This window comes from Danio rerio, chromosome 1, assembly GCF_052040795.2.
Source record: "Danio rerio strain M-AB ecotype USA chromosome 1, GRCz13ab, whole genome shotgun sequence".
Classification (NCBI taxonomy): domain Eukaryota; kingdom Metazoa; phylum Chordata; class Actinopteri; order Cypriniformes; family Danionidae; genus Danio; species Danio rerio.
This window is the reverse complement of record NC_141021.1, coordinates 46,510,688-46,525,344: the sequence shown is the minus strand read 5'-3', so window position 1 is coordinate 46,525,344 and position 14,657 is coordinate 46,510,688. Positions and strand designations below refer to the sequence as shown.

Sequence of the window (14,657 nt, the reverse complement as noted above, 5' to 3'; positions counted from 1 at the left end):
CTATGTTGAAATAAGTGACACTCAGTAATGTGCCTCTACATGTATTGTTAAAACAGCAGTTATGATAAATATTGCACATCTCTTGCTGTGACATTCATTAAACCTGAACTGTTGGTTGAGAATAGCATAACCTGTAGGTAGGATACACTAAAATTATTTGTAATGAGCCCTTTCTCAATATGCAATTTCATCTATCTTGGGTTCTTGCTAGTGCTTAGATGCTTTTATGATATGGAGGATGCGTCACAGGCGGACTTTACAAACCAAAATTTGCTTGAAGATCACAAAGTCATTGTGTTGTAAATTTGTTCTTTGTGTTCGTTGGAACTGAGAAGCAGCTTATCACTGCAATGAGGCTTGCACAGCTGTTTTTTTGTATTAAAAAAATATGCACAAACTTTATTGAAATCAGACAATAGTCAACCTAACCACAGACCCTTATCTTCAGCACAGAGGTAAACCTAAAATTTCAGAAGCACATTGCATAAAATGTACAAGTTCACTGTACTTAAAATGTAAGATTTTTAGTCATGACAGGCTTGAGACTTTATTTCGAACATGTAAAGTAACTCCAATAAACAAGTACATTCAACAACCTAATAAACATAACCAAAACAATACAACATAATACAAAACAGTTTTAACTTACATGTCCCCCCCAAAAAAGTAGGAAAAATCTTAATCAGCTGTGGGTCACCATTGGAAGATATAGCATGCAAGTAGGTTTAATTTCTTTTGCTAACAAATTTACCACATTTTAGTTTTTTAACCACATTTAAACTTTTTACAGATTGTCAGTCCTTGGTAACCATAGACTTAATCTTATTGAAAAGAGCATTTAGTCCAAATATGGTAAAGTAGAACATTAATGCAAAGCTGTTTTTTTCACAGTATTGTAGTGTTTTGCAGTCAAAAGATTGGCTCAGTCTTCAAGTTATAAGCTCAGGTTAAAGGACAAATTATGATGTTAAGAATGTTTCAGGCAAACGTTCATACTTTTAGATTTGTTTTCATATTTAACTGAATCTGCAGTCTTCCACATGTGTGTATAGCCCATAGGTTAAAATTAGGCATAATTTATTTGTGTGTATTGTCAGTAATCTGTGCAATGTAAAAAAACGAAGATAGAAATATGGACCATGTTGCTTTGTGATCAAAACGTTTTAGTTTTTAGTTCATTTGTTTTCGGCAGTGGCAAGCACATACTCGTTTAATATTCTGAAAATCACAACCTCAGAGGTAATCCAGCAAGACTGTGGCTTAAATTGAACGTACACAGAAAAAGATAAAGGCTTATAAGGCCAGCCTATGATTGCGACCTCTGTTTGGTAGACCACAGTCCACTCAAAAATACCATTGCAATGCCAGCCTGATCTCACAAGGAAAGGTATTTTATAATTTCTCAGTTTGGTGGCTGATTTGTATGAGTTCAGTCGTACAAAAACGTAAGATTTTCAAGAGTTCACACTTCAGCTGATGATTGATAATGAAGCATGTTTGTCATGCTGTCCCGGGAGAGAGCCCTGAGCTCATAAAATCTTTAAGCCCGGGGCTCCAATTTTTAAGGAGAGAGGTTAGTTTGAGCTCAGGAATGTCTCGAGAACTCCCTCCCTCACTTATTATATGGCTAATGGCAATAAGGAATGGGCAACAGTGCCAACCACTGAGCCGCTGTGACAAAAGGATAAAGGAGTAGAGGTGGAAGGGGTGATTCTTTAAGACAAAGATAACTAAGGTAAGAAACTAATTATTTATAGTGAGTGAGGAATCATCCGATTGGGGAATTCTGCATTGCGATTGCAGGACCAGATGTGGTCAATCATAAGCCATTGATCCTCTCAAATTAGTTAATGAATAAGCTTCACTTAAAACCCAACCCCGCCCTCAAACCCAACCATCATTGGGGGATGAGCAAATCATACAATATTTTACGAATTCATAGGAATTCGCTACTAAATGAAAAAGTTATGAATTGGCATGAGATTGCGTTGGCAATACCAAAAATGGGTCCCATTATGCAGGTATAATAGATATGAATATTATTTTGTTCCTTTTTCAGTTAAATTGATTAATGAGCCATCAAGGTAAGATGGTTAAAATAATAACTTTATTAGCTGGCATAACACTGTACACATTGTATTTTTTATATTATGGTTTTAATGGAACTGTATTTATATTAGGAATTATTTTAGGATTTTTAATTTGTATGTTATATGAAGTGAATTAGCTCAAAGGGAATTGGAGATTCATTTGAATGGGGCTTCAAAAGAATCGACTCTTTAAATCCAAACAAACGAATCATCCAGTGATCATTCGAACAAACAGTTGACTTCAATTATGGCTATTACTATTAAAAATGAAAACCCATTTATGTTTAAGCAGGGTTACAAGATCAATGTTTAAGGCATTAGATTTATAAACACACACAGACACCTTTCTTTACACAAAATTGACTAATCTAACAGAAACAACTAACACAAACACACATTTATACAAGTGTAGAGAGAAAAAAAATAAGAGTATGAGAGAGTTTAATGATGGAAAAAAGTCAAATTTTGGTTCAACCAAGCGAACCAAAAAAAATCTATTTAACCCTTCAGTGGTTTCTTTTGGGTTACATCGAATTGACACCAGTTCAGTGATAATCTGGAGGCGTTACTTGCGTTCCTTGTGTGATGTGAAGATCTTCCTCTTTTTAGCTGATGTTCCCACGTGGTTAGCTGGTCAGCTCTTTGTCCTCGCTAGGCTTGGTGTGTGGTGGAGTCTGTCATTTCAAGTTTTTGAGGCGGCAAAAAGGACTAGTCATGTCAACTTTTGGTCTCGCGGCGTACTAAACTTAAGCAGACTCTCGAAGGAAAAGAGAGAAAGAAAGATATCGTAGATGAGAATGTCTGAGCTGTGCTGAGAAGCTGCCCTGAGCTGAAACGGAACAACTCTCTCTCCTGGGGTCTGTGTCAGTTCTCTTCTGGATTCTGGTCTGGGCGGTGGCCTTAGGCTACCAGTTTTATAAGGGTGGTATTGTGCCCACCCTCCGGAGCCGAGCGGACCAATGAATAGTTAAGTTCCCAGAGGCACGTTTTATAGTCTTTGTTCCAAAGTGTAGGGATTTGCATAGGCATTCTGGGTGTGAACTGATGCTGAAATGTTGAAAGCTGTTTGTAATGGTAATATGTTGCACACACATTAACATAAAATGTAAACAATCATTCAGTACACAAATTAGCTTTGCTGGGATATCAAACATGTAACATCTATGATCTTCTTTATCTGTGGTAGAGTTAAACATTGACTGCAGAAGTATTAAAACCATAATATTAATACATGAGCAAGAGACTTAATAAATAGAGAATAAAGGTTTACATTAAAAGTATAAGACTTAAAGGTGCAGTAGGTGATTGTCTTCAGAAGCATTTTTTTGTGCTGGTTGAAAGTCTTTTCACAGTCTAATAGTAATGATTACAGTAAATGATCTAAAAGTATTTAAATGTATTTTTATATTTTGGGTAAGGCATAAAACAAAAAATGTTCATCCAATTAAATAGAGTCGGACCGTCATCTCTCATAATTCCTATAAGTAGCCCAATCTATCTGTCAGCAAATGCAGATTTGAACAACTGTGCAGCCGTTTGTATGCATCTACGTCGACCGCCGGGCGTTCACGAGAGAGAGGGACTGTGATTTAGAGATTTATGCTAAGCTGTTAGCATTGTGGAAGATCAACTACTGCACCTTTAAGCAAGAAGCTTGTAGGAGTTCTCTGTGTGTCCATTTCTGAGCATTCCTTCCTGTAAATACCTTGGAATCGAATTACAACTGACCATCCAGTCTTTTCTGGATAGGAGAAGTTGATGGTGTATTATTTGTTGAATAAAAACTAAATAATTGTGATTCTGATCGGCCATATTCAATACATATATGTTGTCTTGTGGGTGTCTATGTACAGCAGACCTTTTTTTTCTAACAACAAATCATTCAAAAAGGGAGACAATAAGTTTGACCTTGACCTTGATTGCCAGGATATGTTATGAAGTCATATTTCGGCGTCCTTCATTCCCTCATTTATAGGATGGCTTTTAAAGGCAAAGGGGTCAAAGGAGCCCTGAGATTTGAGCTGGGCAAGGTGGGTTCTAGGAGTAGTGGGGGAGCGGAGTAAAAAAATAGGGGATGATAGATCACTTTTTCTCCTTCGTCCAGCAACCAACAGAGGTCCAGCTTCCTCCACCAACCCCTCGAAAAGAGTCCCCAGACTCTGGCGGATCCTGGTGCAGAAGTCCGGGCAGCTGAACGTGTAGATAATTGGATTCAACACAGAGTTCAGGAAGGAAAATGTCGTCACGAAAGGTAAGTACTTCTCCACCAGGTCCACAAACTCTGTTTTGTACTGAGCCGTCACCTCCAGCAGACAGAAGACGTGGTACGGCACCCAGCAGAGGACGAACGTTGCGATCACCGAAAAGATCATTTTTGTGAAACTTTGTGATAGGCGAGTGCTGTTTTGTCCGTTTGACGAAGAGAGGACACGGAAGAACTTTGAGGATGTCTGTTTGTCATTTCTCGCAACTTTCAACCTGCTTTCAAGCCTCTTTCTGCGAGCCCGTAACTCCAGAACGAATGAAGCGTAACTGACGGCGATGACCACTAGGGGCACCACAAACGCCAGTAACACTTTAGACACCGCTGTTGCCGTTTGACGTACCTTACAGTCTATGTTCAAAGTGTTCGGGGAAGAATAAAGAGCGAAATCGTGGTAGCAGAGTTTGCGTCCATCTTGTTTAACCACAACAGAACGAAACATGAAGTATGGGAACGTGTTAAAAGCAGCCCACGTCCATCCGAGACCGCAGATCTTCCACGCCATTGACACTGTGCGTTGGTTTTGAGTCCACACTGGCTTAGTAACTAACAAGCAACGGTCCAAAGAAATAGCGGCCAGGAGAAAGGCAGAAACAAACATGTTGAGGAAAAAAATGGATGCCTGGGCTGCACACAATGGCCCACCCAACTCCCAGCTGTGTTCGTTTAGCAGGTAATAAGTGAACAGCGGGAGGGTTAGTGTGGTTAGGAAGTCAGACAGAGCCAGATTGAGAACCCACACTGAGGCAACAGTCTTGCGCTGAAGACGCCAACCCAACACCCAGAGCACCAGCCCGTTTTCCAGGATCCCCAGAGCGGAAACCACACCATGCACAATCACCGCCGCCATGTTGAACCGATTGTCATTGTTCAGCCGGTGAATGATCATCATCTGCAGGAGGGGACAGTGGAGCTCTGAAGGGCCGAGGGAAGAATTGGCCAGGAATGAGGAAGTCATTTCTGTTTAAAAAAAAAAAAAACAAGAAGCTTTAAAAAAGAGAAACTTTAATAATATATTATGTCACAGTCTGAAATTAATCATACGAGTAAATTCACTGTTCTTCTTTATTTAAATTTTTTGCCAATCTCTCTCTTATATGACCAACATAGATTTTAGCTCCAAAAATCTCTAGCACACTTGTCTAGAAGTTTGTATTAGAGTTTGTAGAGTCTAAAGGCTTTGTTTAACTAGTTAAACACTTTTCTTTAGAAATAGGCTCATTTTACAAATTCCCTACAGGAAGGGGGGGAAAGTTAGGAAGATTCTAAGGGCCCATGCCGTTTGACCAAGCCCCCCGACTTTTCACAACATCCCCCCTCTTTACTTTTATATGTGTCACCCAAGAACTGCTTTCATTGGGTCCATACCGGCCAGTGGTGCTCCTGTCCGTATGCCATTATCCCATTGGCAAATCCCTCGTAAGGGTTTAGGGCATTGGGAAGAGCCCTTACGAACTTAATACTGTGTGTGACACCAAATAACTTCCCTGCTGAAAGGATCATGGCCTGAAGTATCTATCAGTTCATAATAGCTCATTTTGAATACTTCAATATGGAGCACTTCAATATGGCAGCCATGATTTTTTACTCTATCGTTCTCTTCGGAGGGTGATATATCTCCTTTAGGATGCTCTAATTGTTGATTTGTATTTGTGCTTGTATAGAAGCCTGCAGAAGACAAGTATATACAAGTTTCCCTTTATAAAGTTTAGTACAATGAGTTTGACACTTTAACAAGGCTAGGTGAACTCATGCTATCTAGAAAACTGGTGTAGTTTAATGTAAAATATGAAAACAGAGACTTGAAAATGTGTATGTGTGTACATATATTGTGTTGAAAATACATTTCATGGCATTATAACAGCAAATAAGGCACATTACACATTTACTGTACATACTGTTGCTGTTTACAGGTATTCTTAGGGACTATATTTCTGCTGTAAGGATAAAATGTAATGTTTTACTTCGAAAAAAAAAAAGCTCTTACATTTTAAGCTTCTTCGTGTAACCATTTTTTAAAATCATTAAAGCACTTGAGGTGTATTGTGAATTACCTGCTGCTGAGGAGTGTGACTATTCACATAAAGCCATTCCACCATAGAAGGAAAAAGTTAGTCATCAACATGAGGGTGAGTAAACCATGACTATCCTTTTAAAACAAAGCTAAAGTTCAGTTAAATGTTTCCAATTTCAAAATTAAATGACAAGTATAAAGAATGTAGGTGTCGATGAACTGTTGCTGTACATCTTTAAGAAGGTCACAGATATTGCAAGAAAGTATTTTACAACAGATTTCCTAATGTTTTCAGATAAGAGGAAGAAGAGATGTCAGAGAAATAGGAAGCTGAGGTGAACGATAATCAGATGCGTTTTGAAGTTAAGTAAACTCTATCTACTTAACTGCATTTACAGTAATACCCTAATGAACAGTGGTTATGTTTAATTGTGTTATTCTGTCTGTGAGATTTGTGCTGATGCTATTTTGACTTAGTTTCATCTTATACAAAACAACACCACACTCTCTTCAAGACCTCAATAACATCATCTTAAGGTATGTGGAAATATTTATTCATTTTAGACGTGATCAAAAAGTCATAAAAGTTTTGAGTCACAAGGTTTGTCATGGTCTGTGTTTTGTTTTAGCTTGTTATTTCAGAGTCTTTCATAATAGTTTGTGGTATAGTGTTAAAATTATTGCATTACTGTGCTGAGCAGGAACTTTTTTTCAAGCACGAATCACTGTGTTACTTAATAAATGCTGTTTTGGTGTAAAACCTACTACAGTTTCATCTAAGAGTAATAATGGATCTCATTTTTTCCTGTAAAACATGCAGTTTGTCAAGATGCTGAACCTGAACATGTCAGTGCCTGCCCCATGAATCTCTCCAACTGTAGTATTTACTTAGAAAACAAAGAAAGGTTTGAGGGAAAAGGAAAGAGTTGTGAAAAAAAATGAATACATGTAATTATTATGTATTCTTTCTTTCTTTCTTTCTTTCTTTCTTTCTTTCTTTCTTCAATTATTATTTTAAACGTGCAAAATTTACTTTAAATCGCAATGTGATGTCATCTTTTTTTATTGTTTTTTTTATTGGTTTTAATGAATATGCAAACCAAAAAGGACAAAGACAGGCATACCAGTAAACACAAGTATAGTAACAAAGGTCCTGTACTGTTTAAAAAAAAAAAAAAAAAAAAAAAAAAAAAAAAAAAAATTATATATATATATATATATATATATATATATATATATATATATATATATACATATATATATATATATATATATATATATATATATATATATATAATTATTATGTATTATTAATAATTATAGTCCAAATTGCATGTTTATAAGGTATCTTCTTTTTATGTAAATTTCTCTTTTCCTGTAAGTTTTGCATTTTCTAATTTACTTTAATATTATTGTGGTTGCATCTCTGTGAGGAGTTTGCATGTTCTATCTTTAACTTCTCTACAATTTATAAAATATTTATTTATAAAATATTTTAAAACCTAGATTTTGAGTTTGATTTTTGCCAGCGTGTTTTTAATATTACAAAAATTTAACTGTCTGTTTTTATAATAATTTCTACATTGCATACAAAACATTATTTTGCTAAGAAAGTCAGTAAAACTATAATACTGGGAAATCATTATTTATTTATTTTTTATGCTGTAAAATCTGTAAAAACCTGAATTTTTACTAACCAAATCTTGCAGTGCACATTCATTTCACTTTCATTAGTTACAGTTTTCAGTTCCACATGATGTTTTAGTAATAATTTTAATATAAAGATTAAATGTTTGAACATATTTATTTTATCTAACTATTCCCAGCTAAAATTGAAAAGAATGTCATTTAATTATATAGTTAGAAAATATAATATAATTCATTAATTTATTCATTTTCTTTTTGGCTTAGTCCTTTCAATAATCTGGGGTCGCCACAATGGAATGAACCGCCAACTTATCAAGCATTTTTTTTTATGCAGCGGATGCCCTTCCAGCTGCAACCCATCTCTGGGAAACATCCATACACACTCATTCACACTCATACATACGGACAATTTAGCTTACCCAATTTACCTGTCCTGCATGTCTTTGGACTGGGGGGGAAACCGGAACACCCAGAGGAAACCCACGCAAACGCAAGGAGAACATGCAAACTCCACACATAAAACACCAATTGACCCAGCCAAGACTCGAACCAGCGACCTGTGAGGCGACAGCACTACCTACTGCGCCGACTATATAATATGTGCTTTCTTCTATCACCTCTGCTTTATTCTCTTTCTGAAATCATTTTAATGTAATAATTTAATGCTTAAGTCTATTTTATTACCATTTTGAAAATTTTTAACTCGTTTTTTTTTAATAAATGCCATTTATTTATATTTTAAAATAATAATTAATATAATATAATATAATATAATATAATATAATATAATATAATATAATATAATATAATATAATAAGAGTTTATATGAAACACAAACTTTCCTCAGGCAATCCATCTCATGAACACTTTATGATAGTAATTGTGAAACAAACATAGCTACTTGCAATACCCTTTATACACATATACACTTATTCAACAACAAACTTTAAATGTCAATTTACACACAACAGCTGCTCAAATAACGTTGTATATAGTAATATACCTTTACACTTGCCAATTTGTATATTTGCATTCACTACTTCTATTTTAAAAATATTTTTATATGTATTATCTGTTTTTTGTCCTGTCTCTGTCATTCTGTTGCACTAGAAGCTCTGTGTCCAAAAGTCCTTAAACATACCTGCCAATAAAGCTCTTTCTGATTCTGATTTATTGCCTTTTGATTATTTTTGCTGATTTCTTTTCTTTATACAAACCCCAAACATTTGACACTATGTTTTCGTTCTGTTCTCAAAAATGTCTCTAGATTTTCAAGACTCCATGTACCATAAAAGGCAAAACAGTTGACAGTATCTCAAACAAGTTTAGTCAGGTTGACTATTTTAGCCTTTATTCTGCAACAGTCACCTCAAGCATGATGGATTAAAGCAAAACATAGCTTTAGTGTACTGTTATACCTAAAAGCAGCTACTTTAGTTCATCTTTAGGTGCTCCTGGTTGCTTTGTTCTATCACCTCTGCTTTCTTCTCTCTTTCTGAAATGGTTTTAAAAAAATTTAATGCTTGAGTGTATTTTATTACCGTTTTGAAATTTTTTAACTATGTTTTTTGATTGAAATAAATTTAAATAAATGGCATTTATTTATATCATTTAGGTCTTTACTGCCTTTTGAAAATTACTTATATCTTTATTATTCTTACAAACCTCAAACAATATTTTTCAGCTTTATTGAGTGCTTGTCTTTTTAATCTGTTCTCAAGAATGTCTCTAGGTTTCAAGACTCCATGTACCATAAAAGGCAAAACAGTCGACAGTCTCTCGAACAAGTTTAGTCAGGTTGACTATTTTAGCTTTTAACACTTATCTCAAGCACGATGGACTGAAAGGAAACCTACCTTTTGTAAAGTTTGTGTACCGTTATACCTATAAGCATCTTCTTTAATTCATCTTTAGGTGTCTCTTGGTTGCTTTCGTCTGTCACCGCTGCTTTCTTCTCTCTCATTTAGATGTTATTTTGTCATTCCTGTGTCTAATACATCATGAGGAGAGGCGGGGTCTGTCACAGTAGAAAGGAATAGTTTTCGTGGGTCATTATGTTTTTCCACCGTGTTTTCTTCAAGAATGCAGAAGGCAGCTGTAGAGTCTATGCGTGCTTTTAAAATCACAAATAATGCCAAACAACACATGTAAATTATATTATACGATCTTAGCCACAAGGCACAGTTTCCATATTTTGTGTTATCCATTTATGTATGGTCGTGAATTGCATTATGGCATTGACATTGATCTCTGCTCTGTTGACTGTTCAGAGCAGATGTTAAAAATTCAGAGCAGATGTTGAAAATTCAACTCTACTGTTTAACAAAGTGACTTTTATTTACTCTTTAGTGGTTTGAAATAATATAATGTATAAGAAATATTATATAAAGAAATATCTCTTTAAAATAACAGAAAATACACTGGCAGCTTAGCACAACGTTTTTGTACCGTAATATACAATACTAACCCAGATAAAATAGCACTTTAAACTATTAAATGTTAATAAAAGCCACGTTACGTTAAGTTTGAGCCTTAAAATACCGCATTTATTTATTGTACTATGCTGTAGCTGAATCAAATGTTGGACAATCTAGGTTTTATTCTGGATTTAACTACTGCATTTAACTGTTTGTCGAATATAAGAGCAGCTTCTATTTGACAAACAGGTAAATGCAGTTGTTAAATCTTGTTTTTTTTCAGCTGAGATTATTAGCCAAAGTGAAAAAAAGTTTTTAACTCGTGCAGAATTTGAGAGATTAATCCATGCCTTTACATCATCACACATCATGTCTTCAAGTGGTCTAAAATGCAGCCGATAGGCTTCTTTCTGGCACCCGAAAGTTTAAACACATTACCCTATCCTGTGCTACTTAAATTGTTTGGCGATATGTTTTAGAATTGAGTTTCAGATTTTAATGTATGTTTTTAAGGTTTTAAATGACCAGGCTCAGACTTATCTCTCTAATATTATTACTGTTAAAATATCTTACAGATGTTTAAGGTCATAGAACCAGAAGATGGTAGTAGTTCCCAGATACAAATAAACGAAAAAAGGAGATGAAACTTGCTCTGAAGTAGGTCCTAAAATGTGGAACGAGGTACCCCATTCCTGGCAAAATTCGGATCATAAAATCCGGCAGAAAATCCGCGAGGAGCACAAAGTGAAGAGGGTGGTTGGGGGGGGGGAATATGAATAATGAATAAATAAACTAAACTATAAACTACACTAAACTGTAAATACCTCAATAATGAAAAGCACAGTTTTTTGTGTCTCTTTAAATGCAATAGAGCTGCTGCTCCTCTTCAGTAAAGGGCGGAGCCTTTACATCTTGTGTCTTAGTTTATTTTGATGCTCATATGATTTTAAAGCTTTGTCAGTTTAAATTCCAGCTGTTTTCTGAGCCCAAAGACACAAAGAGCATACAAAGATGTTTGATGGCCCGTCATCTGAGAGTATTTAAAGGCACAGTTCACCTAAAAATAAAAATATCTATAATTTTAAACATTAGTTTCTTTCATCCGTTAAACACATATTACAGATGATATTTTGAAAAATGTTGGAAACCTGTATCGACCTTCATAGTATTTGTTTTACTTACTCTGGTGGTCAGTTCAGTTTAGTTCAGTTTTCTCCAAGACTTTTGATCATAAAGGTTTAGGACCACTTGAGGGTGAATAAATGGAGTGTAAATTTTCATTTTTAGGTAAACCTCTTATGTCACATCAAAGGTAAAAAAAAAAACACAAGGTTATTTCAAAACAATACATCCAATATTGTTTAAACTTGGATTTTTCAAATAATCGTTGTTTTTTTCATGCCTGTGAAGATAAACACTTGGGAGGAGATTGTATCGGTGTCATTTTCTTTTCGGCTTAGTCCCTTTATTAATCCGGGGTTGCCACAGTGGAATGAACCACCAAGTTATGCAGCACTTTTTTACGCAGCGGATGCCCTTTCAGCCGCAACCCATGACTGGAAAACGTGTCAGAATATTAGACCTATAAAACATGCAGATAGCACATTGTGACTCAACCAAACCTTCTACCCTTGAATTATTTCAACTGAGGATGTTGTTTTTATGCACATGCCCGAAATTACCTTTTAGGACTACAGTGGAGTTCACTGATAAAGAATAACTCGCTTCAGAGTGGACTTTGTGCTTTGGAAATTTGCAGATTTTGTTCATGCTTAAACAGCAACATCACACATTTAAGGAAGTAATTGTAAAAAAGCATGATATGACCTCTTCACATTAACTGGCGAATGTCTCATTTACTGTCATAAATGTAAGGGATAATGTACATCTAGGTGGTTGTTCTAGCAGAATAAAGCTGAAAGGCTTATCAGCAGTGATTATATAACACTGAAAGGCTTTATTCTGTGAAAACCACTGCCTAGATACATTATCCTGCTTATTACATGGCTACTTGCCACCCAATGTAAACAAGTAAACACATAACATTGACTTGAGATGTATTGATTTAATAATTAAACGTAAACGTGCAGGTGAATGCAGCAGCAACATTGTATTCAGTCACAAGATGATGCCAAACAGTCAAAACAGTGATATGAGTCACATGACATAATATAAAGCATACTTGCCAACATTTGTCTCCGAAATACCAGTAGACCAGGGGGGGCTGAGTTAGTTGGTGGGGCTATTCTGAGTAACGAAGTTGAGTACCAGGGGTTGTTTGTGTTGTTAGTAATTGTACAATGGACCAGATTAGATTGACGACCAGGGTAGGGGGGGTTGGGAGTGTTGATGTTCAAAACTGTACCAAAAAGTTGAGGACCCGGGAAAAACTGGAGTGTAGGTATGATAAATATGTATAAGAATGATGATTTGGACCAGCAGGATGAGCCTAAGCGGTTGTTATCTACATTGCTGTTACTTTGACTGAATCTTAGACAGAATGCTATATTTATAAGTGATATAAAGGAGGTTTTCAAGTAAAATTGTGGTCATTATGAGTTGTCAAATGGTAGGCTACATCTCGAGTAGAAAATAAATTCAATGAAAATGCGGATTTACCACCCTTAACGGCTCTGGCCAAATGGTGATATAAATAAAATACTATTGTATACTCTTCAACTTTCAAATTTGCAATTCAGGAGATGATTTTAAGTAAATATAGTGAATTCACAAAATATTTAAGGATATTTTTTGGCTATGGTTGCACTTGTACCGTCTGACATAAACAATGAAGATGTAAATTATGTAACTTATTATTAACTAAAAATATTAATTTTTCTTCGGCTTAGTCTCTGATTTATCAAAGGTCACCACAGCGGAATGAATCACCAACTACTTCAGCATATGTTTTACACAGTGGATGACTTTTCAGAACTGGGAAACATTGACTTAACAACTCACAGTATTTTCTGAAACATCAGCAAGTGAGAACAGGTGTGGTCTTATATGTGGAATCTGACCTTTTTTTAAACTTTATATATGCAATGTACTGGGAAACACATTTGGGAGTGGAGACCATAAAGCAAATTAAAATGAAGCAATCCATAAGCTTTACATGTATGGTCAAAGGTGCTTGACCCAGTGAAAACACATCATCTGACACTGTTTTACAGTCTGATCCTCACACAACAGCAAGCATCAGGTTGGTTTTATTATTCATGTTGCCATAATAAAACAACTTAATTCACATTTAATGCAGGCTGTCATAATTTTACAATTTTTGTACTGAGTGTGACGCGACAATATTCTAAAATAGTAATTAATAATTCCTGGTTAATCATTCACTGAGGTGTGATTGCATTTTTTCTGAACACTGAGAGATAAGACATTCACTATATATGTGTCTTTAGAGCCTGACAAGGAGCCAACAGATAGGGAACCGACTTAAGAGAGAAGGTAAGAATATCTCAAAATGTTATATTATATTATATTATATTATATTATATTATATTATATTATATTATATTAGTACTACAATTCTGACACATGCATATTTATAATTTGGAAATAGAAAGAATAATAATCATTTTTTTGTAAAATGTGAATATTTGATTAAATATTTAATTTTCTTTATGAATTTGTTTTACCCAAATATGAGCCGGCATATTCCAATCCTCTTACAAGTCTTAAGAATCCATCATAACATTCAGCCAATAAAACGTATTGTTAAATTGGTTGTTGGGCATCTGAATTAAAAAAAAATGCTTTACTAGTATTCTGCTTTTTTAAAATCATTAGATTAAACAATAAATTAGGAGATTCAGGAATAATAACACTGAATATGTTTTAGCACTGAAATACTATGATGGTTTAACTATTACAGAAACACACAAAAATATATCAAAATATTTTGATAATTGCCAACATTGTTAGTTTGGGGCAGATGTGGTGGTCTAATATTTATAAAGCCCTCTATATTGCTTTATAAAAAAAAATACTGTTTTAATTTATACTGTTTTACTTTTATTCTGATGTAAACTTAAAATAGATTGTGGTTATTTAGAACATTTTTTCAGAGGTTTATATTAGTTCTTAGAGAACACAATGCCAATGTTTTAATTACAGAACAGATAAGAAATATATGACCCCTGATAAATAAAGGGACTAAGCCGAGGGAAAATGAATGAATGAATGAAATTGAAGCAATAGATAATAATTTATTCAAA

General features: G+C 34.9%; 2 protein-coding genes across 5 annotated transcripts in view; one reads left to right on the top strand and one right to left on the bottom strand.

Annotated features, from left to right (window-relative positions):
• Positions 1 to 375: 375 nt before the first annotated feature.
• LOC103909118 (prostaglandin D2 receptor 2) lies at positions 376 to 9,979 on the bottom strand. 2 transcript variants are annotated; one of them, XR_015476853.1, is made up of 3 exons: positions 9,871 to 9,979; positions 3,202 to 5,313; positions 2,159 to 2,819 (listed from the first exon to the last, which is right to left on the bottom strand). XR_015476853.1 is itself a non-coding variant. In XM_087237502.1 (2 exons), the coding sequence occupies exon 2, from the start codon at positions 5,309 to 5,311 to the stop codon at positions 4,031 to 4,033; it is 1,281 nt and encodes a 426-aa protein (XP_087093628.1). In that variant the 5' UTR covers positions 5,312 to 5,313; positions 9,871 to 9,979; the 3' UTR covers positions 376 to 4,030. The 2 variants fall into 2 exon arrangements, 1 of the variants encoding a protein (XP_087093628.1); XM_087237502.1 differs by having other exon boundaries at positions 376 to 5,313.
• vwa11 (von Willebrand factor A domain containing 11) overlaps positions 6,663 to 14,657 on the top strand; it is a 26,302-nt gene continuing 18,307 nt past the window's right edge. For 2 of the 3 annotated variants that reach the window (XM_087237487.1, XM_087237488.1), the window contains exon 1: positions 13,855 to 13,887. The gene's annotated coding sequence lies outside the window, so the exon portion shown is untranslated. Of the gene's footprint in view, positions 6,905 to 13,854; positions 13,888 to 14,657 lie in introns of those variants that run through there. The other variant, XM_087237489.1, reaches the window with a different exon arrangement.